The sequence below is a fragment of the Penicillium maclennaniae genome, assembly GCF_028827695.1.
Source record: "Penicillium maclennaniae strain IBT 15551 chromosome Unknown utg000001l:1.0-3280838.0:1.0-3283122.0, whole genome shotgun sequence".
NCBI classification, from domain to species: Eukaryota; Fungi; Ascomycota; class Eurotiomycetes; order Eurotiales; family Aspergillaceae; genus Penicillium; species Penicillium maclennaniae.
In genome coordinates, this window is record NW_026623213.1 from 2,281,748 (window position 1) to 2,305,964 (window position 24,217).

The window sequence follows — 24,217 nt, forward strand, 5'->3', positions numbered from 1 at the left end:
TGAAACTGTTCGCATTGAATTGGCGGTATTGCTCCTCTTTAGCGCATCCTTGTTCTGGCCTTTTTGATATCTAGATCAATAAATTCATCTCTAGAATCCATTATTGATTATCTTTCTTATCTATCCTCTATCTTTATAGGTTATGAGCTCTCTACTCCATTGAGGCTATTTAAATCTAGTCTAACACCCCTGACTAGTACATTTAAACTTAGCGTCGTTGACCTGGCTTCTACGAGTTTCGTGTAAGGGCTTTTATTATTTAACGACCTTAAAACTCCTGCCCCTGAAGGAATACCTATTATATATCCTTATACTTAAGGACCGAAAAGATATCGGCTACGTTACTGAATATGCGCCCCAACCGACCACCTTGGAACCGTCACCCATCACAGAGCAAGCATCATTATATGAGCCTGGGCGACGACGACGTGCATGGGCGATAAAATTGACGATTTCTGCAACCTGCTGGAAGGATAGAAGGCCGCGATCGATATTGCCTTGGCTGATGCAACTTTGTGAGCTTCTCTCAACCAATTCTCTTATTGCGTTGGTGACTAATCGTACGCAAAACGCGAACCTACGGTCGCCGTTCAAAGCATTGGGAAATGCGAGGGTCTCATCCAAGCTGCGAAGGAGGACCTGGGAGCCCTCAGATCTCTGCAGTTCAGATGGGTAATCAATCAATCAACCAACAGCTTGGGGTTGGCGAGAATGACCAAAGCTTTTTTCGCATTCTAGTAGATAGATTGTCTATTAAAATACATCACCGTCGAACCAGGCATTTACAGCACTGAGGATATGTGCTTTGGCCCTTTTCTGGTGTCGGTCTTGCCGACATTCCCCACTGGTGACTGGAACGATGGATTGGTGGCTAAAGACGCAAACGACGGCAAACCATTCTTTGCGCGTGTCTGTCTGGCCCCGTTCCCGGCGTTCGGAACACCTGGCATGGAACCTATGTCGACTACTTTGATCTTTCGATCGGGCGCAAATTACGAACAGGTAATTTATGAAGCCAAATCTTCGTTATTTGATGACATTGTTGTCGCCAAGTTCGCTCGTTTTCCGTGGGAGGTTCAATACATCGAGAATGAAACCACAGCATATCAATGGATATCCGGCCGTAAAATAGGACCGCAAATTCTCGGCCACTTGACCGAACATGGTCGAGTGATCGGGCTTTTAATGGAACGCATTACCGGTGCACGTCATGCCGGCGCTGAGGACATTGAGGTCTGCAGGGAGGCATTGTCTCGGCTGCATAACCTAGGAGTTCGACACGGAGATACCAATCGATTTAACTTTCTCATCCGTGAGTCGAAGGCTACTTTGATCGATTTCGACATGGCTCAGAAATGCGGAGATTGTCGCAATCAAGTAGAAGGTTACTTTCTTGAAGCAGAAAAATTCATCCGTATGAAAGGTCTGAAGCGCAAGAAATCCCGCAAAGTTCGTCTTCTCCATCATTGCTATGTCCTCGAGCGCATATTCCACGAGAGTATCTTCATTTGTGGCGCCGACTCTACCCAGCGTCGACTTGTCCGCCGCACAATAAAGTCTCAGCGGCCTTGCACCGGCGAATATCGACAGTCTGTCTTTTCGTCTGTATAAATGGAAGAACATTCACCAGGAGATGCTTCGCAGCAGTCCTCTGTCGACGAGCACATTCAAGAGCATATGTTGGAAGCAATACGCCATGCACTGACGATCTATTTTTACCGCCGCATCTATAATCTCGATACCTCTCTGTTGCAAGAGAAGGTCGTTAGTGTGCGTGATTGTTTGCTTCAATGTGAAGATGCCGATTCCAGTGTTGTCCATGGCTCTGCTGGATTTATCTGGCCTGCTTTTCATCGCAGCGTGCGAAGCGGAAGCCCCCGAATTGCAGGCATCATTTTCTATATGGTTTCAGATCTCAGGCCATCGTAGTGGACTTTTTTGCTTTGCTCAGACGTTGGATTCAGTTGAGAACATCTGGCAGGAGAAACAAAGTGCGAGCGGGAGTAGTGTCACTTGGATGGATATGATGAAGAGACCGGGGTCATTGCAGCCGCAGTCATAGATCTTTTTGATAATTCATGCTATTGAAGATCTATCTATATGTTAGTGAGCCATTATCATTCTATCTGATCTGTCTGTTCATGCCATTTATTTTTCTGTCCTCAGTTCCATATCCACGTACACTAGTGTCTTAGCCTATGCTCATGTCAGTCTCATTCTACTATCACAGACACTTTCCCCACAGCTTGTGGCAAAATGAATAAAAAACAAACCCCCCCCCCACCCTTTCCCCCCTTTGTGGACGCATAAGAGTGGTGATGGCAATACGTACAGCAGATCGATCAGGCCGCGATCCATTTAGGCAGGCTTCCGCGACAATCCCCACCTCGTGGTTGGTATACTTCCAACCCACCATGATTGATTTATTTTCTACTTAAGGTACCGAATTTATCGTAGATTCCCCATCGATCTTTCCTTCTACATGTCTCATCTCCTACATTTTACCACCTGAAAACTCCGCGATCAACCCACCCAATGGATATCTCCGGCATCGCATTGATCACGGGCGCTGCATCAGGTATCGGCAGAGCATGCGCTCTGGGACTTGTCAGAGACGGTGCTTCTGGTTTTGCCCTCCTTTAAATATGCCAAACAGCTCTCGAGAAAGTCACGTCCGAAATCCAAGAATTGCAACGCGCATGGGGCTACACCAAGCCTTGCCGAGTCGAGATCTATCCCACCAACGTCGCCGACGAGAACAGAGTCATTGAAGTTGTCGAAAACGTCGCGCAGAAATTTGGACGCCTTGACTATGTCGTTATTGCCGCCGGAATCGCAATGAAGCATATCGGCGGCGAGGCTTTCGCGGAGACCGCCGACTGGCAACGCATTTTGGACGGTCAACCTCAATGGCACATTCTATATCCTACGAGCTGCAGCCAGAATCATGTTATCGCAAGAGCCTATTCGCTCTGAGGCCACTGCAGCGGGGTTCGATCGTCAACATTTCTTCTAGTCAGGGTCTGGTCGGTATCACTCTGTCAACGGCGTACAAGACAAGCAAGCACCCAATGATTGGCCTGACTCGCACTGCGTCGGAGGATTACGCTGATAAAGGGCTTCGCATTAATGCGATCTGCCCTGGGTACACTGAGACCCCACTCACTACCAAGTCGCCGGAGATATTGAAGGCGATGATGGAGCGTGTTAGTACAGCGGTACCGATGGAGAGAATGGGGCGGCCAGAAAAGATTGCCGATGGTGTTTTATACTTCTCTGGAGGTCGGAGTTCATTTGTGACAGGAACTGTTGAGTGTGGATGGTGGGTATGTGTCCCGTTGAATCGGCGCCAATTGTTGATCTCGTCGTCTGGGTGACATTATACCAGTCTTTCCGAATAGCTACCAGCAATTCCCTAGTCTTCAAGGATGCTCGTATCCTTTTTCTGAACTAGATAAACCCAAAACAAAATAGTATTACTTGAAAGGGAAGGACAACCACCACTTGCTGAAGGCGGCTAATCCGCTTGCGGGTGTCTGACCTCATCATCGAGTGATGCATCGTGGACTGGGCTTTCGTTCGTAGAAGATTCCCCACCCACATGTTAGATGTAGGGACCAATCATGGTTTGCTTGAAAATAAGCAAACGGGGACATTGTGTCTTTCAGGTATCTCTATCATGTATTCGTAAAGAAACCCTCGACGGAGCACAACCATGCGCAGAGTTGGAATACCCGCAGTCACCTACTACAGTACCTTATTTCGTGCTCGGATCAATTCTACCATTAAAATTGCGGCGAGTAGCCAGCTTAGACTCAGCAAGGCTGCCCCAAAATCATATTCGACTCAAGCGAAGAGTCGACCGTCGTTGTTACCCCGCATCCCTCACCAGGAATATCCTCAATTGCCCAAAGTCAACATGAGCAGCCAGCGTGTACCGATCAAGCCTCAGCACGTCGATGCACCTCTGACTTCGTGTGCGACGTTTCTCATCGTAAAGGTAACCAACAAGCCAGACTCGATTCCAACAGTCCGTTCGACACTTGCAGGTCTAGATGGACTAGCGAAGAATGTCTCGATTCGAGACCTCACTTCTCAGTTCGCCTGCACAGTGGGGATCGGCAGTGATGTATGGGATAACCTTACCGGACAACCACGGCCATCGGAACTGCACCCCTTCAAGGAAGTCAAAGGGGCCAAACACACTGCGGTTTCTACATCCGGCGATCTACTCTTCCACATCCGCGCCGAACGTCGAGATATTTGTTTCGAGTTTGAAAGGCAGTTGATGGATCAGCTTGGGGACTCGGTCGAGCTCGTCGATGAAACCGTCGGGTTCCGCTACTTCGACGTGCGCGACCTCCTCGGGTTTGTCGACGGGACAGCTAACCCAGTCGGGCCGGCTGTTCCATCGTCGGTGCTTGTAGCGGAGGAAGACTCAGCTGTCCAGGGTGGAAGCTATATTGTGGTTCAAAAGTACACGCATGATCTACCTGGATGGAAACATCTTTCTACTGAACAGCAGGAGAAGATCATCGGCCGCACAAAGATTGACAATGTCGAGCTTGATGATGCGGAGTCGGGACAGCGCTCGCATAAGACGCTCACTACGATCGAGGATGATCAAGGCAACGAGCATGATATTCTGCGTGATAATATGCCTTTCGGATCTCCAGGCTCGGGCGAATTCGGTACCTACTTTATCGGATACACGCGCCGTCTCTGGGTGATGGAGAAGATGCTGGAGCGCATGTTTGTTGGAGAGCCGCCGGGGTTGCATGATCGCATTCTTGACTTCTCAAAACCATTGACAGGCGTCACATTCTTTGCTCCCTCGGCCAGCTTCTTGGCCAGTTTAGATAGTGATTGAAGAGAGTGCGTTCACAGAATTTTAGTGATTTGAATGCATTAAAATTGCACTGCACACCGAACGGCCCCTTGCAACAAACATTGAATCCAGAATTGCTTGGAGCTGCAAGGCCTCACCCCATCGTGGGCCATTCGTTCGCTCTTCAAAGCTTGCATTTTTGGGCTGAAGTTTCTTGTGTGTTTGTGTGGTGATGCTGGCTGTGCGGTTTAGCAAATAATTCTGGTTCGCCGTCCGAAGCCGAAGGGGTCGTTGACTCAAGTCAGGCAAAGGAAGCGGAAAACGATCAACGACGCGACAATGCCTGTTCTTGCTTGGAGTCAGTACAATGTTGATATTAAACCCCTCGCATGCATATTTGTGCCTCTAAGATTGCTTCCTCGGCCATCGCTAGACTATGTCTGCCCGGGTGTGTTTACGTTTGTACAAACACATAGATGGGCCCATCTTTCAACACACACGGATTGACCACGCTCCGTCTGCTCTTCGATGTGGGTATGGTCACTTGGAATAAACTTGAAGCTCCCGGAAAATTATCTCGTACAGTTGCGCAATTTTCAAAAAATGGCAAACGCGAAGTCCCAGAATTCTCGACGCATTGATCTGCATCAAAAACCCCCCAAAATCTCGAGCGTTGCAGATTGCGCGCTCCGGAACCTCGGAAGTTACAGCCAAGTCCAGTCAAAGGTATTTCACAGACCTGTTGCGCCCGAAATCCCTCGCTTTGATCCAATTATTTGGGCCTAAATACCTGGAATTCCATGTTATCATGCCGCAGATCACCAGGGAGTCGCGGCAAGGAATGTAAGCTTGGACAGGGCCTCACCATATAATAACCCGAATAACGCCTAGAAAAGTACACTGTCCAGTTCTGTATTACAACTACTAACTTGTGCAAATTTCAATATGAAGCTCTCAACACTCATCCCTCTGGCAGCCCTGCTGTCCGTCTCTGCTGCTGCTGCTGAGTTCCCTGACGTGGACCTGAGCCGTTGTCTGGTATGCAAGATGAACGGATCTCTGTTTCATGGCACCTCGTGCTAACCAACTTGTTCTCGATAGCGCATGTGTCTCACTATGGGCGCTTGGGTGGCCGACTGCGGCTCCTATGTCAATACCTCTTGCACTTGTACCAGTGATGCGTTCAGGAATACTGTTGGCGAATGTTTGAAGGATTCCTGCACCCAGGAAGACATTGACAGTAAGCTCTCGATCTTTTTTCTTTTCTGCGTTATTTTCTCTACTTGATGCTAATCTATTCTTCTGCAGCCGCGGCGTCACTGCACAAGCAGGTTTGTGGTACAAGCCCGCAGTAAGAGCCACTTGAAAGATGTGAGACCGTGCGCTTTCGGGGCTCGCTCCTTGTAGTCAAGGAGTACACCATGTCGCTATTTATTTTCAAAGCTGAAATTTTAAGAAAAGACAGTTGCTCTGATTCTTTTAACTCGTAGCAGGACAAGAATGACCCTGGTCCATGAGCGGCTGCCGTAAAAGATCACGCATCTTGATGGGTCTCGTCGACAGCTCTATTCCAAGAAAGGCATTGCAAAGTGGATGCTGAGGGCAGGTGGAGCAGGTCCAAGCTTGCACCCGCATGAGCTTTGCATCTCAAGGGATCTACATGGTATTAACATCTGAAAAATAATTACTCGAGCCACTACGATCAGAAAAATAGATAAAACCCATGGAAGAACTCCATTTATTTTCGCAAACGAGATATCAAGCTTGATGGAAGACAGTTAAGAGAACATCGAAAATTTTTCGTTCTTGCATTCGTATTCTGATTCAACACACAACCATCTAAGCCTCCTGAACGTTCTCGTAGGCGTCGGGGAAGCGCTTCATGTTCTCGGAGATGAGACCGTGGCCGCGCAGGAACTGGACGTAGGCACCATCCTGCTTGAGCTTGCCCTCCTGGCGCATCTGGACGTACTCCTCACGGCGAACGGGGGTGAAGCCCCAGTTCTTGGAGACAATAATCTTTTGGCGGCCGGGGAACTTGTACATGGAGCGGCGGAGAGCCTCGATGGCGGTAGCACGGTGGGCGTCACGAGTGCGGACGGACAGGAGGACCTGACCGATGTTCACACGAGCAACGAGACCCTGGGGCTTACCGAAGGCACCACGCATACCGGTCTGCAGACGATCGGCACCAGCGCACGACAACATCTTGTTGATACGGACGACGTGGAAGGGGTGGACACGGACACGCAGGTGGAAACCTTCCTTACCGGCGATCTTCACGAGGTACCTGGAGAAGACATGTTAGAGATGAAACGGCCGGGAAGCGAGCGAGAGAAAAGATCAGGACGGATGACGTACTTGTTGGCACAAATACGGGCAGCCTCGAGGGCCTCGGAGGACAGCTGCTCATACTCGTTGGAGACGAGGTGAACACAGTTGGGGAAGTCGTCAACGGAAGCCTTCTTACGACCGAGATCGAAGATACGGATCTTGGCATTGGGGACACCACGGTTGAAGCGGGACTTGGGGTAGGGCTATACGCGAATGTATGTTAGTTTTGGATGTTTTTCGTTCAGTGCAAATTTTCCGTCTCAATTTTTTCGAAAATCCGAATGGGAAAAAGCGCATTCAGCGATCGGGCCACCTGCGTTGCGTTCGCAGATAGTCGTGATCATAGTGCTTCATGCGTCCCCTCACAACCGAGCTCCCGCACACAAAAAATCCCACGAGACCAATATCCGGCGACGCACCTTGTTCTTGCAGTAGCGGTAGCAGCGGGCGGGACGGCGGGCCATGGTGAGTGCTGTTTGAGTCGGACGGCACTTCCTGCGAACTGGGTATTGGATGTCGGTCGTGGGCGAGGGATCGAAGGAGAGAAAGAAAAGGGCGGCACAGTCACGGGATACTTTGATTTCCAAGCAGCAAAGTGGCCACAGCCCTAACCCTAAGATATCCCCGAATCAGAGTCTCTGCCGAGCCCCGCTTTGGCCTATTCAGGTTAGTCGTTACAGTCACAATACTCGGAGACTTTCAATACTGTGACTCTTCATGCCTCGGACAATGCTAGATTACAAATGCTACCGTATTACGGATTACTGATACTGAGACTGAGACTGATATCATATCAAATGTGAGAGAGTCAAGACGTTGGGTTTTCTTTTGCGGAGATTCGTAGCTCATCACTATCTTATATGCACCGTAATTCTCTCATAGAGACATCACTGTACAATCCTCCAACCGACAACTACTCAACTATCTCCCCTTCCCCGAATCCATTTACTGGTTGGCAGAAAGGATGTCGGAGTCACCTGCATCAAGGATGGCCATGGTGGCGCAACGGAAAAGCTTACCGCAGGCGGTACCGAGCTCGATCTGTAGACACTGTTAACCATTGCTCTTTTCCGTAGTTTGGAGGCATGAGAGCGACTCACGTTGTTGCCGGAGAAGTGGTGGACGGGGGTCTTGGCGAGCATAGCATAGTACTCAAGCTCAGACTTGCGGAGAGGGGGGGGTGTTGGCAGCAATGATGACCAGCTTGGCCTTGCCGGAGCGCAGAGTCTTCATGGTAGACTTAGCACCCAGGGTGACCTTGCCGGACTTGATAACCAAGGCAAGCTTGGAGTTGAGCTGGATCGCAAAAAGTTAGCTGACCGCTCGGGACAAAATTTTGTCTCAAACGACAGATGACGGAGATGCACTCACGTTGTCGGAACCCTTCTTGGACTTGGGGGGCCATCTCTGCGCGTGGAAGTTCTTGACTTCGGGTAAGATTTGAGTAGAAAGGTAGGTATGCGCTCCGGCTATCGTGGTTAAAGAGTGGATGCAGAGTCGAGATGAAGCGAAACTGTGATTGTGCGGGCGGAACATCGTGTTTTTCCGTCCCCGGGAGATCCTTGCTTATGTCATGTATGACAGCACGTGACGTTGGTCCTGAAACTTGAGGTTGGCAGCCTTAAGGCATCACAGTGACCCTTTATTTCGTCCCGGTTGAAACATGCGTAGTTGTCCTCGATCTAAAAGGAGTGACGAGGCTCAGCTGGTCTCTCAACCCTTTTGCCTCTTTGTCCAGCATATCTACGACCCTTTGCTACTTTTTCCTTGCCTCGTACCCAGCCTCCAGTCGGCGTCACTGCGGGTATCTAAAAATACCAGAAAGGGAGATCCCGCATTCCTCACTAAAATAAGAGTGTCGACTCCCGACTGCAATCAGTTACTTTCCATTCCTCTCCTGTCATTCCACGCTGCTCTCAGATTGAGGTCCCGTCTTCGATGATTCTCCGGCTTCCAACCATGTGGCAAGCACTTAATCTCTAACAACGCTCATTACATTCCCGGTCCCCAGTCTGTACACGGGCACTCCACTAAGGGCGGTCCACTTTGCTTTTTGACCGCTCCCTCATTACCACCGCTCTCAACCCCGGCTACTCCTTCTTGTCGCAGTCTTATCTCCAGTGACTGAAAGAATCAATTCTCTTTATATACCTTTGCGAGTGTCCCACGGGCCTCGGGACCCTGCAAGATGTCAGCAACGCCTCGCAAGCCTGGAACCCCCGTCAGTTCCAGCAAATCATCGGCCGCAGATCCGCCCTCAACCAACGGGTCCACCACACGAGGGCATGCACGCTCGCCCAGCACTGCGACAAACGGTCTCAACCGCTCCCCCTCCCTCAGAGGATCCACGCCAGTCTCCGCGCGCGCCGCTGCAAGAACTCGCGCCCGATCCAATCTCAGCATGTCGAATGTCCCACGCATCAATAATGACCCCTCCGAAGAGGAGGCAAAGGCGCAGAATGCCGCTTTGATTGAAGAGCTACGGGAGCAGCTGCAGAAAGCCGAGACGGCGTCTGAACAATACCAGAAACAACTCGGCGTTCTACAAATGCGCTTAGACGAAGCCGTTCGCGAACAGAGCAAGTTAGAAGACGCTACCCATGAGCGGGACACTCGAATCGAAGCTCTCAGTGGCGAGATTCGGGATCGAGCACGCCAGATCAGGGATTTGGAGCAGAATTATGAATCGGAGCGAAACGCCATGCTGCAGGAGAAGGAGCAGCAGACTAGCCGGGAGGAAGAGTTGCAGGCGACTATCCAACGGTTGAAGGAGTCAGTTGCGCAAAAGAGCATGCCCGTCAATGCTGAGAGCGAGCGTCAAGTTTCCCGATCTTGTATGTGCTTTTTCTTTCGGGTTTTTTGGTCATTGTTCGCTAACATTATCTACAGCCAGTTTCCGCAATCGAGCCTCTCCGGATGTGGATGGCCAATTCGCCCCATCATCGCAACTCGAACGCAGCCCTTCTCGTAATAACTCCAATCTCCTTCTCCAGAAAGATAAGCTCATTGAGTCTTTACGCCTTGAACTAGCCGAGTCACAAATCAAGCTTGTCGAGATGGAGAATAAAGGCGGCGGTCGTCAGCGCGATTTGGAGAAGGAGCTTTTGGACGCTCGTGTGGCGAATGCTCGTCTTATGGAAGACAATGAAAGCTACCAGCTTCTTCTTAGCGAAAAGACCCTCACGGGTGATTTCACTAAAGGTGATTTCATGCAGCATGCTCACCCCGAGAAAGAGTCTCGAAGTGGCCTAGGTTCTCTAGCAGACGAACTCGAATCTGTGGATGAATCACCTGAATCAGACGCAAATCGCAAGCCGGATGGAGGCGATCTCAAGGCCCTCAGGGATCAAAATAAGGCCCTCACTCTCTACATCGAGCGCATTATTAGCCGCGTTCTCCAGCATGATGGGTTTGAACATGTTTTGGATCGCAATGATGATGATGAAAAAAAAGATGATTCCAAGACCGGGACTGAGAAAGAACTGCCTCCCACTCCTCCGGAGAAGGATGATGCGCCGTCTCAATCACTTTTGCAGCGGGCCAAGTCGGTGGTCGCCGGCCCACAGACTCGCCCCATCCCCAGGTCTCGCCCAGCCAGCATGATGCCCCCGCCTTCAGTTCCCCAACCCTCTGCCAACGAGAATCCGGAGACCGCACCTAGCATCCCGTTCAATCGGCCTGTATCAGTGAGAGCCAGTCATCGCCGTGCGCGCTCTGAACAGGTAGATCCCGCGGCTGCCTCCGTTGTCACGCAAATGTACCGCGGGGGGCGTAACAGTGGTGGGCCCATCAGCCCAACAGCTATGGGGCCGGGATCTCGCCAGAGTATGTTCTCGGGAGCAGCTAGCTATTTCTCCAGCACAAGCCGCGCACCCTCCTTGACTAGCCAGCCCGATCGCGCTGGACGGAGCAGCTCACCCAGTGTCACGAGCGATGCGCCCGGCGACACTGCTTCTACTGGAGCAACCTCTAGCCCGCCTCGATCAAGCAGTGGCATGAACAACTACACTGGTGCAGTGATGACACAGAGCAAGTTACGTCCTCTGCGTCTGGTCAGTGATGCGGCCAAGCTTGAGGAGGAAGAAGCTGCGCGAAAGAAAGCGAACCGTGCGAGCTGGATCCCAGGCTGGTTTAACCGCCCTGTCTCGGACGAGCAGCAGCACCCACCACCACCGCCACCTCCACAGTCTTAGCTGTATCTGGCTCTCAGATTGGATGATTTGATGTGATTTCGAAATTGTCTTTTATCATACCCCTTTGTGATGCACATAACGCGGTCATGTCATGGAACGTAAGGCTCGGAATCGTGCGAGGTCATCGTGTTGGTCCTGTTGCACTATGTGAAACTCCATATTATTTCCTTTTTCCACTGTCATGATTACGTATCTCTTGTGAAAGTGCTCTGTTTCCTTTTTTTCCCAACTCCCCTTCCATATCAGTTTATTGTTCGACAGCCCCATTACTTCCCAGTTGACATGTAGATAACCCGATACCCATCCCATTGCGCCATCCTAATTTAACTTGATGAATACAATTACAATAGATATGAATGATGATCTAGAATTTAGTTCCTTTCCAAACAATAGAAAGGGCCATGACCCAAGCATCGGTGTCTTTAGTTGCGCTGCCACATACACCAACGGAACAACATTAGTGCGACTCCGCCAGCGGCCAGACTGGCTCCTGCGCGCATCAACAATCGAGTCTCTCCGTCAATTGCTCCAACAAACAAGAAGGAAACCGATATCAACATGCCTGGCTCTCTATCTCTCTTCTCCGTGAACGCGGTTCTCGTCATGTCCGCGGACGACGGGTCCCGTATTTTTGCAAAATACTACTCGGCACCCCATCCCCCGCCGGCGCTGCGCCCAACTCGACGGATTACCCAGGCGCCAACCCCTACCCTACCGTCAAGGAGCAGAAGGCGTTCGAGAAGGGCCTTCTCGAAAAGACCAACAAGTCCACCAGCGATGTGATCTTGTACGACAATCGCATTGTGGTTTTCAAGATGGAGAGCGACGTGATGCTCTACGTGGTGGGAAGCGCCGAGGAGAACGAGGTCTTGTTGTACAACGTGGTTCTGTCCATGCGGGATGCTATGGGAATTTTGTTCAAGTAGGTCCAGACCTGAAGCTCGAGGTGTAGAAATTGTGAGCTAACGGAGATGTTCAACAGGGGTGCCACCGACAAGCGTACAATCGTCGAGAACTACGACCTTGTTTCCCTTACTATCGACGAGATCATCGATGACGGAATCATCCTCGAGACCGACCCAGTCACGATCGCCTCGCGCGTCAGCCGCGCCCCCGCCGCCGATGCGCCCAACATGAAGAACATCGACCTCTCCGAGCAGGGTCTGATGAATGCGTGGGAGTTCGGCAAGCGCCGTCTCGCCGAGGGCTTGCGGCAGATGTAGAAAAGCCTTTCCTGGGGGGATTGGAAAGCCTGCATTTTTATTATTGCCTTCTGGAGCATTCCATCTTGTCTTTTACGTTTCGTTCTTTCCTGGCTGGTCCTGGCGTGATATGGTTTTCTTTAATTTGTTTGTTGGTCCGACCTCGCGATTCCATGGATTGAGGACATAGATATTTGCGTGCTTCTCTTTGTGCATCCTGCAAAAAGCGCTTTGCCTATGTGGACTCGAGACATTGTCTCGAGCTAATACTCCCGTAGCTGGTACGCTGATGACTGCAATGAAAAAGACGAATTCCGATAATCAAGACCTGTGTTAATCAAGCATATTAGCTATGCCTAGTTGAATAAGCCGTACCACGGAATTGTGTAAAGCGCATTCTATACCCCGAGGGAGTCGAGTGGGTAAGCGGCTGTCCTGAACGAGAGGCCGACTTGGTTCCTGCCCCGCATACGTCACGCTCGAAAATTCCTTTCTCCTACAACTTCCCGGTTAACGATGAAGCAGAGATTCTCGTCGCTAGACGTCAAGGTAATATCCAGGAAACCGCTCAGAAGAAACAACACACTCACCAGCCTCAGGTCATCACGCAGGAGCTGGCCGCGGAGCTGGTCAACCTCCGGGTGTCCAACATCTACGACTTGTCGTCAGTACGTTCAATTCCTTCAATACAGAGAAGCCGAGCTCCAGCTAAGTGCCTTTATTTAGCGCATATTCCTATTCAAGCTTGCAAAACCGGACCATAAGCGGCAACTCATCGTTGATTCCGGTTTCCGCACTCATATCACTCAGTACGACCGGACAGCTGCGGCGGCACCTTCGCCCTTCGTGACGCGCTTGCGCAAGTTCATAAAATCGCGACGCATTACAAGTATCGAGCAAATTGGAACGGACCGTGTCATCAACATCTCTTTCAGTGATGGCGCATACCACCTATTTCTCGAGTTCTTCGCCGGCGGCAACATAATCCTCACCGATCGCGAGTACACCATTATTGCGCTATTCCGACAGGTTTCCGCGGTGGAAGGGGAAGAGGCCAAGATCGGCATCAAATACAACGTGACGAATAAGCAGAATTACAACGGAGTTCCTGACATCACCGCGGACCGTGTGAGGGAGACCTTGGAAAAGGCGCAGGCATTAGTTTCTCACGAGAGCAATGCGCCCAAGAAATCAAAGAAGAAGAAGAACACCGACGTGTTGAGAAAGGCTCTGTCGCAGGGATTTCCCGAATATCCTCCACTTTTGCTGGATCATGCCTTTGCCATCAAGGAGCTTGATCCGGCGATGCCGCTTGATCAGGTTCTGGGCGATGAGTCTACCCTGACGCAGGTGCTTGAGACGCTGGAGGAGGCTCAGCGAGTTTCGAACAGCTTCAACACTGGTGATAGCCATCCTGGCTACATTGTCGCAAAGGCAGACACCCGGGCTCCTGTCGAGGAAGAAACTACCTCCAAGACTCCTGGCCTTCTGTACGAGGATTTCCATCCTTTCAGACCTCGTCAGTTCGAGGGAAAGCCAGATATTACCATTCTGGAGTTTGAGCGCTTCAATGCAACAGTTGATGAGTACTTCTCGTCTTTAGAGTCTCAGCGGCTTGAGTCAAGGCTTACAGAGAAGGAGGAGGCGGCGAAGCGTAAGCTAGAAGCTGTGCGAGAGGAGCATCGGAAGCGAATTGACGCGCTCAAGGATGCACAGGAGCTTCATATTCGCAAGGCCGACGCTATACAGGACAATATGTATCGTGTTCAGGAGGCGATGGATGCCGTTAATGGTCTTGTAGCTCAGGGAATGGACTGGGGTGAGATCGATCGTCTCATTGAGATGGAACAAGGCCGAGGAAACCCTGTCGCTCAGATCATCAAGCTTCCTCTTAAATTACACGAGAACACAGTGACCCTGATTCTCGGAGAAGTCGGTGAAGAAGAGGACGAAGAAGAAATGGATTCCAGCGATGAATCTGACTCTGACTCTGCAAATGAAGAGTTGGAGCGCCAGAAGCAGGCTGATGCCAACGACAAGATGCTCAAGATCGATATCGATCTCGGTCTCACTCCCTGGGCCAACGCGACACAGTACTATGAGCAAAAAAAGTCTGCATCGGACAAGCAGCAAAGAACCCTACAGTCTTCCGAGAAGGCTCTCAAGAGCCATGAAAAGAAGGTTACAGCAGACCTCAAGAAGGGTCTGAAGCAGGAGAAGCAAGTCTTACGCCACGCACGCGAGCCATTCTGGTTCGAAAAGTTCATCTTTTTCATATCTTCCGAGGGCTATCTTGTCATTGGGTATCTATCCCGCTCTTCGCTCCTTTTTACCATGTCTGACTTCATCTCACAGTGCGCGTGATGCCATGCAGGGTGAACTGCTTTACCGACGGTATTTAAAGAAGGGCGATGTGTTCATCCACGCTGACCTGAAAGACGCACTACCTATCGTCGTCAAGAACCGATCAGCAGACGCACCGATTCCTCCCAGCACCCTTTCCCAGGCAGGAATTCTCTGTGTTGCGACTTCAACAGCCTGGGAATCCAAGGCGGTCATGTCCGCCTACTGGGTACATCCGAGCCAGGTGTCCAAGGTCGCTGAGGTCGGTGGCGGAATCCTCCCTGTTGGTGATTTTCAAATTAAGGGCGAGAAGAACTTTTTGGCGCCATCGCAGCTGGTTCTTGGATTCGCTGTCCTCTTCCAGATTAGCCAGGAGAGTGTCAAAAACCACAAGCAGCATTTCGAGATTTCCGATGTTACCACGGAGACCTCCACTGCGGAGCGCGTGCAACCCGCTATTGAACAGGAGCCAACCGAAGAGTCGTCACCTGAGCCTACTGCAGAGGCCAGAGAAGAGACACAGCAGGTTGATGAGTCTGGAGAAGAGGACGAAGACGAAGAAGATGAGGACAAGGCACCTGTCACGAACCCGCTTCAAAGAGGCGAGTCCAAGATGCCGGCTCGACCGGAGATCACGCCTGATGTTTCTGAGTCTGAATCCGAAGAAGAGGCGGAGGAGGACACAATCCCTTACGATGATGCCGAAGAGGATGGGCCAGCAGAGAATGAATCTACAACTGGTCAAGACTCTATAGCTCCTCAGCAAGAGGAGCAGAAGCTTTCGGCGCGAGAGCGACGTACTCTGCGCCAGGGCAAGCCCCTCGACCGTCCGGCAGAGCCAGCGCCTCCTCGCATCGCACCCACTCGAGGCAAGAAGGCCAAGGAGAAGCGTGCTGCAGCGAAGTATGCTCAACAAGACGATGAGGAACGCGAACTGGCGCTTCGCCTCCTTGGTAACAACAAGGGCAAAGCCAAGGCGGCCGAGGCGGCCGAAGCCAAAGCTCAAAGGGACCGCGAGGTCGAGGCGACCAGGTTGCGGCGCCGAGCCCAGCATGAACGAGCTGCTCAAGCCGAGCAAAAACGGCAGGCCCAGTTGACTGAGACTGGTACCGACGACTACGATCCCGAAACCGCCGCCGCCGAAGCTGCCGACCTAAGCTGGATCCCCGCCCTTGTCGGCACTCCTACTCCGGACGATGAGATCCTTGGTGCCATTGCCGTCTGTGCTCCCTGGGGTGCTCTTGGTAGATACAAGTACAAGGTCAAGCTTCAGCCTGGTACTGTCAAGAAGGGCAAGGCCGTGAAGGAAATCATTGGCCGCTGGGTCCATGAGACTACCACCGGCAAAGTCAAGAAGGACCATGCTGAGGACGCTGGTATCCCTCGTGCTGAGGCTGAAAAACTACGTGCGCGAGAAGGTGAGCTCATCAAGGGCTGGAAGGATACCGAGATCATCAACAGTATGCCTGTGGGCAAGGTTCGCATCATGACTCCGGGAAGTGCGGCTGGTGGTGCCGGTGGTGGTGATAAGGGCAAGGGCAAAAGCGGCCCCAGAGGTGGTGGTGGACGTGGCAAGGGTAGGAAGAAGAAATGATCGACCTGTATAGATACTCTGGTACAAGTTAGACGAAATACAGATTTTTTGAACTTTTCGAGGTTCCTATCAGCTCTTTTCCTTTTTTTTTCCCCCTCGGGGTTTGATAGGTGGTGTCAAGCTCCGACATATACCTGCACGATCTTCAAGATATACATCGTCAAATTTGGAGTTTTTGTTTGAATGTCTTATCTATGATAAATCGACAACATTCCCAGTACCTTCATGAAACCAGCAGAATTCTTGATAGACGTTGCAGGTGGGTTCGGAATACCAAGTTCTCGCATAAATAAACAAGCGCCACGTTGGACATGATGTGGGCAGATCCGAACTTCTTCCTGTCGGCAGGGCTGAGCACCCCTGGCAAAGCGTGACGAGGCGCAACCCCGCAATATAAGATCAGCTCTATTCAAGTTCACCCCCTTTTCAGCCTCTATACCAGGATCATCCCTTTAGATATCATCTCCTCTGATCTCATGGCACAGATCTTCGTGCCCAACGTGCTGAGTCATCAGACGTCATGGGCGGCCCTGGCGATCCACGATTTTTCTGCGTTTCCGATAAGACGCTCAGGCTGCATCGGATAGGGCACGAGATGATCGTCGACCGCATGTCCTAAATACCCGATCCGACATACATCCACCAGAACCAGCGCTCACTTGATAGTGTGATAGTGTGACTCGGGCCCCTTCGCCGTTGACGCCCTTCGAGCACCGATCCCGATTGCGTGTGCGGGCGACAACTGCGTCATTGATCTGACCTTTGCACATCAAATTGCTGTCCCCCCACGCTCTCGCTGGCTGCAGTCAGCGCAGACTTGCGAAATTCTTCACCACAATGGTTGGAAAAGATACACGGGTTGTCTCCGTCCACCGCCTGAACCAGGGACCGGGAGAACGGTCTTTGGCTGAGTGGTGGGCAGACGAACGCAAGAACCAAACGCCGGAATTCCACGCTCTTGAAGAAGCAGCTCAGCTCCTTCGCTCTAGTGATATCCCGGTTGCATTCCCAACGGAGACAGTCTATGGCCTTGGTGCAGATGCAACTCGTAGCGCTGCTGTTCAGGGGATCTACCGCGCGAAGCAACGACCTTCTGATAACCCGTTGATCGTTCATGTTGATTCTCTGTCCATGCTGAATCGGCTTCTGAACCCAGAAAACCCAGTCAGCCCTAGCGCAACCAAGACACGGCGCGTCTCTATCCCCACGATCTACAACTCACTCATCGATCGTTTCTGGCCTGGCCCATTGACGATCATTCTCCCTAATCCTTCTGGTTCTGAGCTGGCTCCAGAGGTAACCTCGAACTTGACGACCTTTGGCGTGCGTATGCCAGCTTCGCCTTTGGCACGTCTGCTTATCCACGCGACGGGGCGTCCGCTCGCCGCGCCTTCGGCCAATGCCTCGACTAAGCCTTCTCCCACCACTGCGCAGCATGTTTATCATGATCTGCATGGCCGTATTGAGCTCGTACTTGATGGAGGCCCGTCCGGTGTTGGTGTGGAGAGTACCGTTGTAGATGGACTATGTGGCACACCAGCTATTCTACGCCCCGGCGGCATCGGCATTGAAGAGCTGCGCGAGTGTGCAGGTTGGGAGAATGTCACATTAGCCTATAACGATGGGACTTTGGACGTGAAGGAGATCCCCCGCGCCCCCGGCATGAAGTACCGCCATTACTCCCCGAAAGCCCGCGTCGTTCTCTTCGAAGCGGGGTCAAACCCGGCCGGTGTGACTCGTCACGTACAGAACGATCTGCACGACACTGCCATCCACGCGCACAACATTGGCATTGTGCGTACCCGTCTCTGGAAGCAGGGCTTAGGCCTTGCGCCAGACACTGTCCTGAGCGGAAAGTCTCAAGCCCGTTGACGCCGCCATTGAGAACCTGCTTAGCTTCACTCTGCCAGTGCAGGAGACTGGGAGCCCGAACAGGCGTACCAAGCTAGCCTACGATTACCATCTCGGCTCCGACACAGCCTCTATTGCACACGGACTCTTTGCTGCGCTGCGCGCGCTAGATGAATGCGACGTCGACGTGATCTACGTGGAGGGGATATCTGACCAGGACGGCGACTTGGCAGCGGCCGTAATGAACCGCTTACGGAAAGCGGCCGGAATAGAGATGAAGGCTTAGAACCTCATTCAACATTGAACGATCTTACGTATTTCTTTGCTTCATCGGACCTGCGGGGGAGTCGAGCATAAAGGTTGAGGGGGATAATACCCTATCCATATTTACGTAGATGCCAACACATTGCACATCTCTTGGACTTTCCAATTCATCCTTAGTCGCATTAAAGTTAACTCTAATGGTCCAAAGAAGAACTGAACAGGATGCATGGATCGGGGACCTCCGACCCACGGTCAAAGCTTATCGGTGTACCTGGCCGCCAAAATTTTCACAACGTGGGCGAGATAAGACGGGGAAATCAGAGCCACTGCCCCGCTCAATCAGGGGAAAGAAAAAGAAAATCCTCCAACCTCGGGTCTTGAGAGGATCGGAGATGGATGAGGATCTGGGTTCCCGGTGAAACAGCCCCCATAGGGACTTTCTGTATATGTAGTCTTCTCCGCACCTTCAATCCAAAGAAAAATTCTTGCTTCCTATACTTCTTCTTCCCGTTCCTTTAGTATCCCCAATGTGTGTATCCGATTTGCATGAATTCCTTCATGGCCTGCCCAAGTGCGAACACCATGTCCACTTGGAAGGTTGCATGAGCCCCGAGCTCATTTTCGAGCTCGCCCAGCGCAATGGCATCGAATTGCCCGCTGCGACCAACCCGGCCTACGCATCCATTGCCTCTCTATCCACGCGCTACGAACACTTCACCTCGCTCGATGACTTCCTCTCCTTCTACTTCCAAGGCATGGCGGTTCTGTGTAACAAGGCCGATTTTGCCGATCTGGCGTGGTGGTATTTCTCCAAGGCCCATGCCGATGGTGTCCACCATGCGGAGGTTTTCTTCGATCCCCAGGTCCACCAAGACCGCGGAATTCCCTATGAGACTATCGCAGAGGGATTCTCAGAGGGTTGTGAGCGGGCGGAACGGGAGCTGGGTATGAGCACCCGGTTGATTCTGTGCTTTGTGCGCCATTTGCCGGTTGAATCGGCGCAGAAAGTGTATGAAGATTTCCTGTCCAGTGGCCATTTCCAGGCGGGTGTGGTCCATGGTCTCGGGTGGTCTTCTACCGAGGTTGGCCCGCCAAAGGATATGTACCGTGCTCAGTACGCGCATGCTCAGACGCAAGGTATCCCGCTGACTGCGCATGCTGGTGAGGAGGGAGATCCCTCTCACATTAGTGTTGCGCTGGAGCTTGGTGCCCAGCGTATTGATCACGGTATTCGGCTGATTGAGGATCCGGCGCTGATGAAGCGTGTTGCGGAGGAGGGTATTCTTCTCACTGTGTGCCCGCTCTCCAATGTGCGCTTGCGTTGTGTTACGAAGGTGGAGGAGGTTCCTATTCGGCGGTTCCTTGAAGCTGGCGTCAAATTCTCCATCAACAGTGATGACCCGGCCTACTTCGGAGGCTACATTCTCGACAACTACTGCGCAGTGCAGGAGGCTCACAAGTTGTCTGTTCTGGAGTGGCGCATCATTGCTGAGAACAGTGTCCAAGAGAGCTGGATTCCAAATGAGCGCAAGGCGGAGTTGTTGGACCGCATTGAGAGTCATGTGAAGAAGTACATGCCTGTTGTATGAATCGGTGATTTGGAGCGTGGTGCTTGGTGTCTGATACCCTGTCATTCAACATTTGTGTTTATCATATTTCTCAACTTTCGACACGATAGATATAAGGGAATCTGTGGTTCATGATTCCCGGTCTGATTTCTTTGATTGAGGGATTCGTCACATATTTGATGCCTGAGGCACTAATAGTAGATCTGGTAAGTCTGGCAGTGCTGTTCTACGACTAACGGTCTCACACCTGCGTCCACTTTGCACGTTGAACTGGATGCCCCGGTTAAGCACTAGCATTTGGGAAGTTGCCCGGTCTACCTCCCAACAACGGGCTTTCAGCCAAAGAGCCATTTCCAGTCTTCGCTCCTCGCCTGGGGTAGTACTTTGGACGTCATATCCATCCAAAATATCAAGCCTCAAGCTTCGTGCCAAAGATTCCATCGCGCTCCGACTTCGTCCCAACTACAGATCGATGTCTACCCCGTCGACTGTACCCGACCGCTACAAGCTGGTCTTCTTTGTTCCAACCGAGAATGCCGAAGCCTGCAAAGAAGCTATCTTTGCAGTAGGCGCCGGCTCATTCCTGGCGGCAAATACACCAAATGCTGCTTTCAGAGTCATGGGACTGGCCAATTTCTTCCGGGAGATGGGGCGAACCCTGCGATTGGGGCGGTTGGGGAAGTTGAGCGGGTCGAGGAGCTCAGGATCGAGGTGATGTGCATCGGGCGCGACCTGATGCTGAAGGCAGTGGAGGAACTGATACGGGCACATCCGTATGAGGAGGTGGCGTATGAAGTTTATCGCATGGAGAATGTGTAGCTCGTTGGTTAGTGGACAGGGCATCGGCGAAATGATGGTGGTCGTATAGGATGCACACTGATGGAAGATATCATGGTAGCGGTCATCTTCAATTCTGAGTTCATACAGGCAGACATAGTCGTCAGGTCTGCATTAGTTTCAAGAATACAGAATGAGAACCATTCAGGATTATATTGCAAGTTGCGATGAATGGAGACAGAATCCAGTGTTTTGTAAGGCGGGAGTAATCTGTCGCTTCTGATTGGCCGAACACCCGGAAAACGCCTCGCCAACTCGATCCGTCATTCTCCTCTCCAACTTCAACCCCGTCTGTTGCGCATCTTTCCTCCAGCCATGGCGTCGAAGCTCTCATCCGTTACACGGGCCAGCCGGGTGCTGCGCCAATTCCCTATTTCCCAATACAGACCCTTTTCCGCCGCTCCCCAACGGCTCAGTGACGCCCTCTCAGTGGTATGCATCCTTCTTGGACCCCTCGACTACCGGTCACGACAATGCGACCGCACGGTAGAACAAAGACCAATGGACTAACAGCACCGCGTCAATAGCACCGTAATAAGCCTCACAACAACCCGTCTATTCCGTTCAAGTTCTCCGAGCAGAACCTCACCCTCGTCGATGAGATTCTTAAGCGCTACCCTCCCCAGTACAAGAAGGCCGCCGTGATGCCTCTGCTTGACCTCGGCCAGCGCCAGCACGGCTTCACCAGCATCAGCGTCATGAACGAGGTTGCCCGCATGCTCGAGATGCCCCCCATGCGCGTTTACGAAGTCGCAACCTTCTACACGATGTACAACCGTGAGCCTGTCGGCAAGTACTTCGTCCAGGTCTGCACTACTGTAAGGCTCCCACTTTCAAACAGAGTACTGGACACTTTCTGACGATATTATCCTTTAGACCCCCTGCCAGCTCGGCGGTTGCGGCTCCGACGCTATCGTCAAGGCCATCAACGAGCACCTCGGTATCACCCCCGGCCACACCACCGAGGACGGCCTTTTCACCTACATCGAGGTCGAGTGCTTGGGTGCCTGCGTCAACGCTCCCATGGTCCAGATCAACGACGACTACTACGAAGATTTGACCCCCGAGTCCATCAAGTCCCTTCTCACTGCCTTGAAGGACTCCGCCAGCGCCACTGGCAACGCTACCAAGGTTCCTGCCCCGGCCCCATGAGTGGCCGTGATACATGCGAGAACAGTGCCGGTCTCACCAACCTTAAGGAAGTCCCCGAGTGGAACCCCGAGGTCATGATGCGTAAGGACGGGGCTTTGGATCAACCCCAACAATAAGGGGCGTGAATGGAATGGTCTTCGTGTTTTCGGTTCAGAAATGGTAAAGTCTATGCCGCGCCCTTTAAGGACACAAGGGTTGCGAAGGAAAAATAGAGGTGCTTGGCACCCTCCATGATGATCAATTGGGGTGTCTTTATTTTGTTTTTTCCCCCTCTACCATGTACAGTACGTGGCTCCTAGCTTTGTCATAGGAGCATCAAGCAAATCGAGCCGAGTTACTATCGGCATTAAATCGCATCCAAATTCCCTTGTTTCTTATCTTGAGTTAGAACTCGATGCATCGGATTTGTTGAGATCGCCTCTTTTTCTTGGAAGTCTTTCTTGGCTTCGCATCACTTTGTGGTAAGGCCAAACCTGACCATTGGCAAACAGCAGGCATTTACGACCAACCTAGATCCTTACAATGGAGACGATGATCACCGTCAGCAGCCACGAATCTGAATCACTTATAAGAGAAGAAAAAGAGAGAGGTGAGACTATATGTATGAAGCGTTAAAGAACCAACAATATCAAACAAGGGGACAACCTGATAAAATGCCTAAAGCACCTTCACGACAGTGAGTGATTGCTCCTGAGCCCTTGACTGATAATGCTGGCCCACCGAGAATATCCTCACGTGGGCACAATCAGCGCCTTCAGATTTCAATACCTGGCTTTGTGATTCTACAAGGCATCTCATTCGAAGTAGCATTTTCTGCCGCACAGTGTGCACCAGCTGAAGTGTCATTTTGCATTGAACATCTAAGCGTACATCTCCAGGAATGTAATTATCCTCAGAAGAAGAAGAGTAAAGAGGGCCGTGGGAATTATGTTTTGATGGTGTACACAACTGAATCTCGTTATGGGCGTAATTTCGGTCACACCAGAATCCACGAATACCAAACGGTTCAGTCGGGGAATGACTGCAATATAGTCTTTAAAGTCGCACATCCACTGCGTGTATATAACAGAAGAGCGGTGTGTAGAAATCCACGATAGTCACTGTGAATATATATCTATGTTGACGGTTGACGTAGTGATAGAAAGTAAAGTCTCGTGCATACAAGATATTTGGGCTCAATGAGTGGAAATGAACGATATTCTCCATACTCCTCTGGCTCCATAAACCACGTTCCCAATAGGTAAGAAGCTGCAAGGTACAAGTCGCAGTTCCCCTAATGTATGAATGTTTCAACTGAACTGAACCGCATCTCTGAAGGATGCTCGACTTAGTCAGCTCTCTGAATACTACTCAGTCATCCGAGCTGATCTTGGAACATGGAGCTCATTAGCTAAAAGGAAAAGATAAACTCGACATCTCAATTTACAGACGATGCTTTGAAGATAGCACACGAGGCTACGTAAAGTCCACAGAACCGGATTCTGTGGATCAGCTAGTCACTACCATATAAAAATCATGATACAGTCTATTCAGAAGCATGAATACGTTCTCAGGAGCTGATACCGAATAGTTTGAAGAGATGACGATGGCAAGTTAGGGCTTCCACGGCTACCGGCGCTTGTTTTATCCGGGCGCTGACTGAGGACGCTTGCTTTTGGTTTGAGTCCTTATCTTTCGTGCAGCGCATGGCGTTTGACAATTGGTTCTTGAATTGGTTCACAGGCATCAGATATAGGATCATTAGTTCCGCAATCTTTCTCGAACGCGTATCAACTCATTTACTTCAAAACATGCAGGCCACTTGTGACTTTCTGATCGAGAAGCGCGCGTCCCCATGCCCTGGGCTAAATCTTGGATTGAGCATGGACGGATTTTAGCTACGATGATATCTCAACAGTGTCAACCTTACCGCAGGCCCGGTGCTCTTCTCACTCACGATGGTGGATAGCTTAACTACAAGTTAAGTCATCTTTCGTCTAAGCCAAAAAAGACAACACCGTGCGTGGGTTCTGGAAATATCAGATTAACTTGAAGGCACAGACTACGTCTGA

At 51.2% G+C, this 24,217-nt stretch overlaps 13 protein-coding genes across 13 annotated transcripts; 11 read left to right on the forward strand and 2 right to left on the reverse strand.

Moving 5' to 3' along the window:
• Positions 1-798: 798 nt before the first annotated feature.
• Positions 799-1,611, forward strand: N7477_000880 (alpha-galactosidase A precursor; the record flags this gene model as incomplete). The annotated part of the gene is made up of 1 exon (XM_056962543.1): positions 799-1,611. The coding sequence occupies one exon, from the start codon at positions 799-801 to the stop codon at positions 1,609-1,611; it is 813 nt and encodes a 270-aa protein (XP_056827546.1).
• Positions 1,612-2,535: 924 nt separating this feature from the next.
• N7477_000881 (SDR family NAD(P)-dependent oxidoreductase) lies at positions 2,536-3,540 on the forward strand (the record flags this gene model as incomplete). The annotated part of the gene is given in 4 exon segments (XM_056962544.1): positions 2,536-2,617; positions 2,657-2,949; positions 2,961-3,326; positions 3,475-3,540. 4 exon segments carry the CDS (start codon positions 2,536-2,538, stop codon positions 3,538-3,540), a joined length of 807 nt encoding a protein of 268 aa, XP_056827547.1.
• A 379-nt stretch (positions 3,541-3,919) lies between these two features.
• On the forward strand, positions 3,920-4,870 carry N7477_000882 (Dyp-type peroxidase; the record flags this gene model as incomplete). Its single annotated transcript, XM_056962545.1, has 1 exon — positions 3,920-4,870. One exon carries the CDS (start codon positions 3,920-3,922, stop codon positions 4,868-4,870), a length of 951 nt encoding a protein of 316 aa, XP_056827548.1.
• A 903-nt stretch (positions 4,871-5,773) lies between these two features.
• Positions 5,774-6,183, forward strand: N7477_000883 (CFEM domain-containing protein; the record flags this gene model as incomplete). The annotated part of the gene is made up of 3 exons (XM_056962546.1): positions 5,774-5,866; positions 5,930-6,068; positions 6,137-6,183. The coding sequence occupies 3 exons, from the start codon at positions 5,774-5,776 to the stop codon at positions 6,181-6,183; spliced, it is 279 nt and encodes a 92-aa protein (XP_056827549.1).
• A 484-nt stretch (positions 6,184-6,667) lies between these two features.
• N7477_000884 (60S ribosomal protein uL16) lies at positions 6,668-7,626 on the reverse strand (the record flags this gene model as incomplete). The annotated part of the gene is made up of 3 exons (XM_056962547.1): positions 6,668-7,118; positions 7,190-7,365; positions 7,582-7,626. The coding sequence occupies 3 exons, from the start codon at positions 7,624-7,626 to the stop codon at positions 6,668-6,670; spliced, it is 672 nt and encodes a 223-aa protein (XP_056827550.1).
• A 481-nt stretch (positions 7,627-8,107) lies between these two features.
• On the reverse strand, positions 8,108-8,698 carry N7477_000885 (60S ribosomal eL30 domain-containing protein; the record flags this gene model as incomplete). Its single annotated transcript, XM_056962548.1, has 4 exons — positions 8,108-8,203; positions 8,263-8,325; positions 8,363-8,458; positions 8,534-8,698. 4 exons carry the CDS (start codon positions 8,696-8,698, stop codon positions 8,108-8,110), a joined length of 420 nt encoding a protein of 139 aa, XP_056827551.1.
• Positions 8,699-9,350: 652 nt separating this feature from the next.
• Positions 9,351-11,355, forward strand: N7477_000886 (uncharacterized protein; the record flags this gene model as incomplete). Its single annotated transcript, XM_056962549.1, has 2 exons — positions 9,351-9,996; positions 10,052-11,355. The coding sequence occupies 2 exons, from the start codon at positions 9,351-9,353 to the stop codon at positions 11,353-11,355; spliced, it is 1,950 nt and encodes a 649-aa protein (XP_056827552.1).
• A 558-nt stretch (positions 11,356-11,913) lies between these two features.
• N7477_000887 (coatomer subunit zeta) lies at positions 11,914-12,578 on the forward strand (the record flags this gene model as incomplete). The annotated part of the gene is made up of 3 exons (XM_056962550.1): positions 11,914-11,980; positions 12,052-12,277; positions 12,338-12,578. The coding sequence occupies 3 exons, from the start codon at positions 11,914-11,916 to the stop codon at positions 12,576-12,578; spliced, it is 534 nt and encodes a 177-aa protein (XP_056827553.1).
• Positions 12,579-13,073: 495 nt separating this feature from the next.
• On the forward strand, positions 13,074-16,494 carry N7477_000888 (putative DUF814 domain protein; the record flags this gene model as incomplete). The annotated part of the gene is made up of 4 exons (XM_056962551.1): positions 13,074-13,106; positions 13,157-13,225; positions 13,284-14,860; positions 14,913-16,494. 4 exons carry the CDS (start codon positions 13,074-13,076, stop codon positions 16,492-16,494), a joined length of 3,261 nt encoding a protein of 1,086 aa, XP_056827554.1.
• An 837-nt stretch (positions 16,495-17,331) lies between these two features.
• N7477_000889 (L-threonylcarbamoyladenylate synthase) lies at positions 17,332-18,631 on the forward strand (the record flags this gene model as incomplete). Its single annotated transcript, XM_056962552.1, has 2 exons — positions 17,332-18,288; positions 18,359-18,631. 2 exons carry the CDS (start codon positions 17,332-17,334, stop codon positions 18,629-18,631), a joined length of 1,230 nt encoding a protein of 409 aa, XP_056827555.1.
• Positions 18,632-19,136: 505 nt separating this feature from the next.
• On the forward strand, positions 19,137-20,198 carry aah1 (adenosine deaminase; the record flags this gene model as incomplete). The annotated part of the gene is made up of 1 exon (XM_056962553.1): positions 19,137-20,198. The coding sequence occupies one exon, from the start codon at positions 19,137-19,139 to the stop codon at positions 20,196-20,198; it is 1,062 nt and encodes a 353-aa protein (XP_056827556.1).
• A 451-nt stretch (positions 20,199-20,649) lies between these two features.
• On the forward strand, positions 20,650-20,996 carry N7477_000891 (uncharacterized protein; the record flags this gene model as incomplete). The annotated part of the gene is made up of 2 exons (XM_056962554.1): positions 20,650-20,742; positions 20,793-20,996. The coding sequence occupies 2 exons, from the start codon at positions 20,650-20,652 to the stop codon at positions 20,994-20,996; spliced, it is 297 nt and encodes a 98-aa protein (XP_056827557.1).
• A 333-nt stretch (positions 20,997-21,329) lies between these two features.
• N7477_000892 (complex I 24 kDa subunit family protein) lies at positions 21,330-22,166 on the forward strand (the record flags this gene model as incomplete). The annotated part of the gene is made up of 3 exons (XM_056962555.1): positions 21,330-21,446; positions 21,542-21,832; positions 21,891-22,166. 3 exons carry the CDS (start codon positions 21,330-21,332, stop codon positions 22,164-22,166), a joined length of 684 nt encoding a protein of 227 aa, XP_056827558.1.
• Between the last annotated feature and the right edge of the window lie 2,051 nt (positions 22,167-24,217).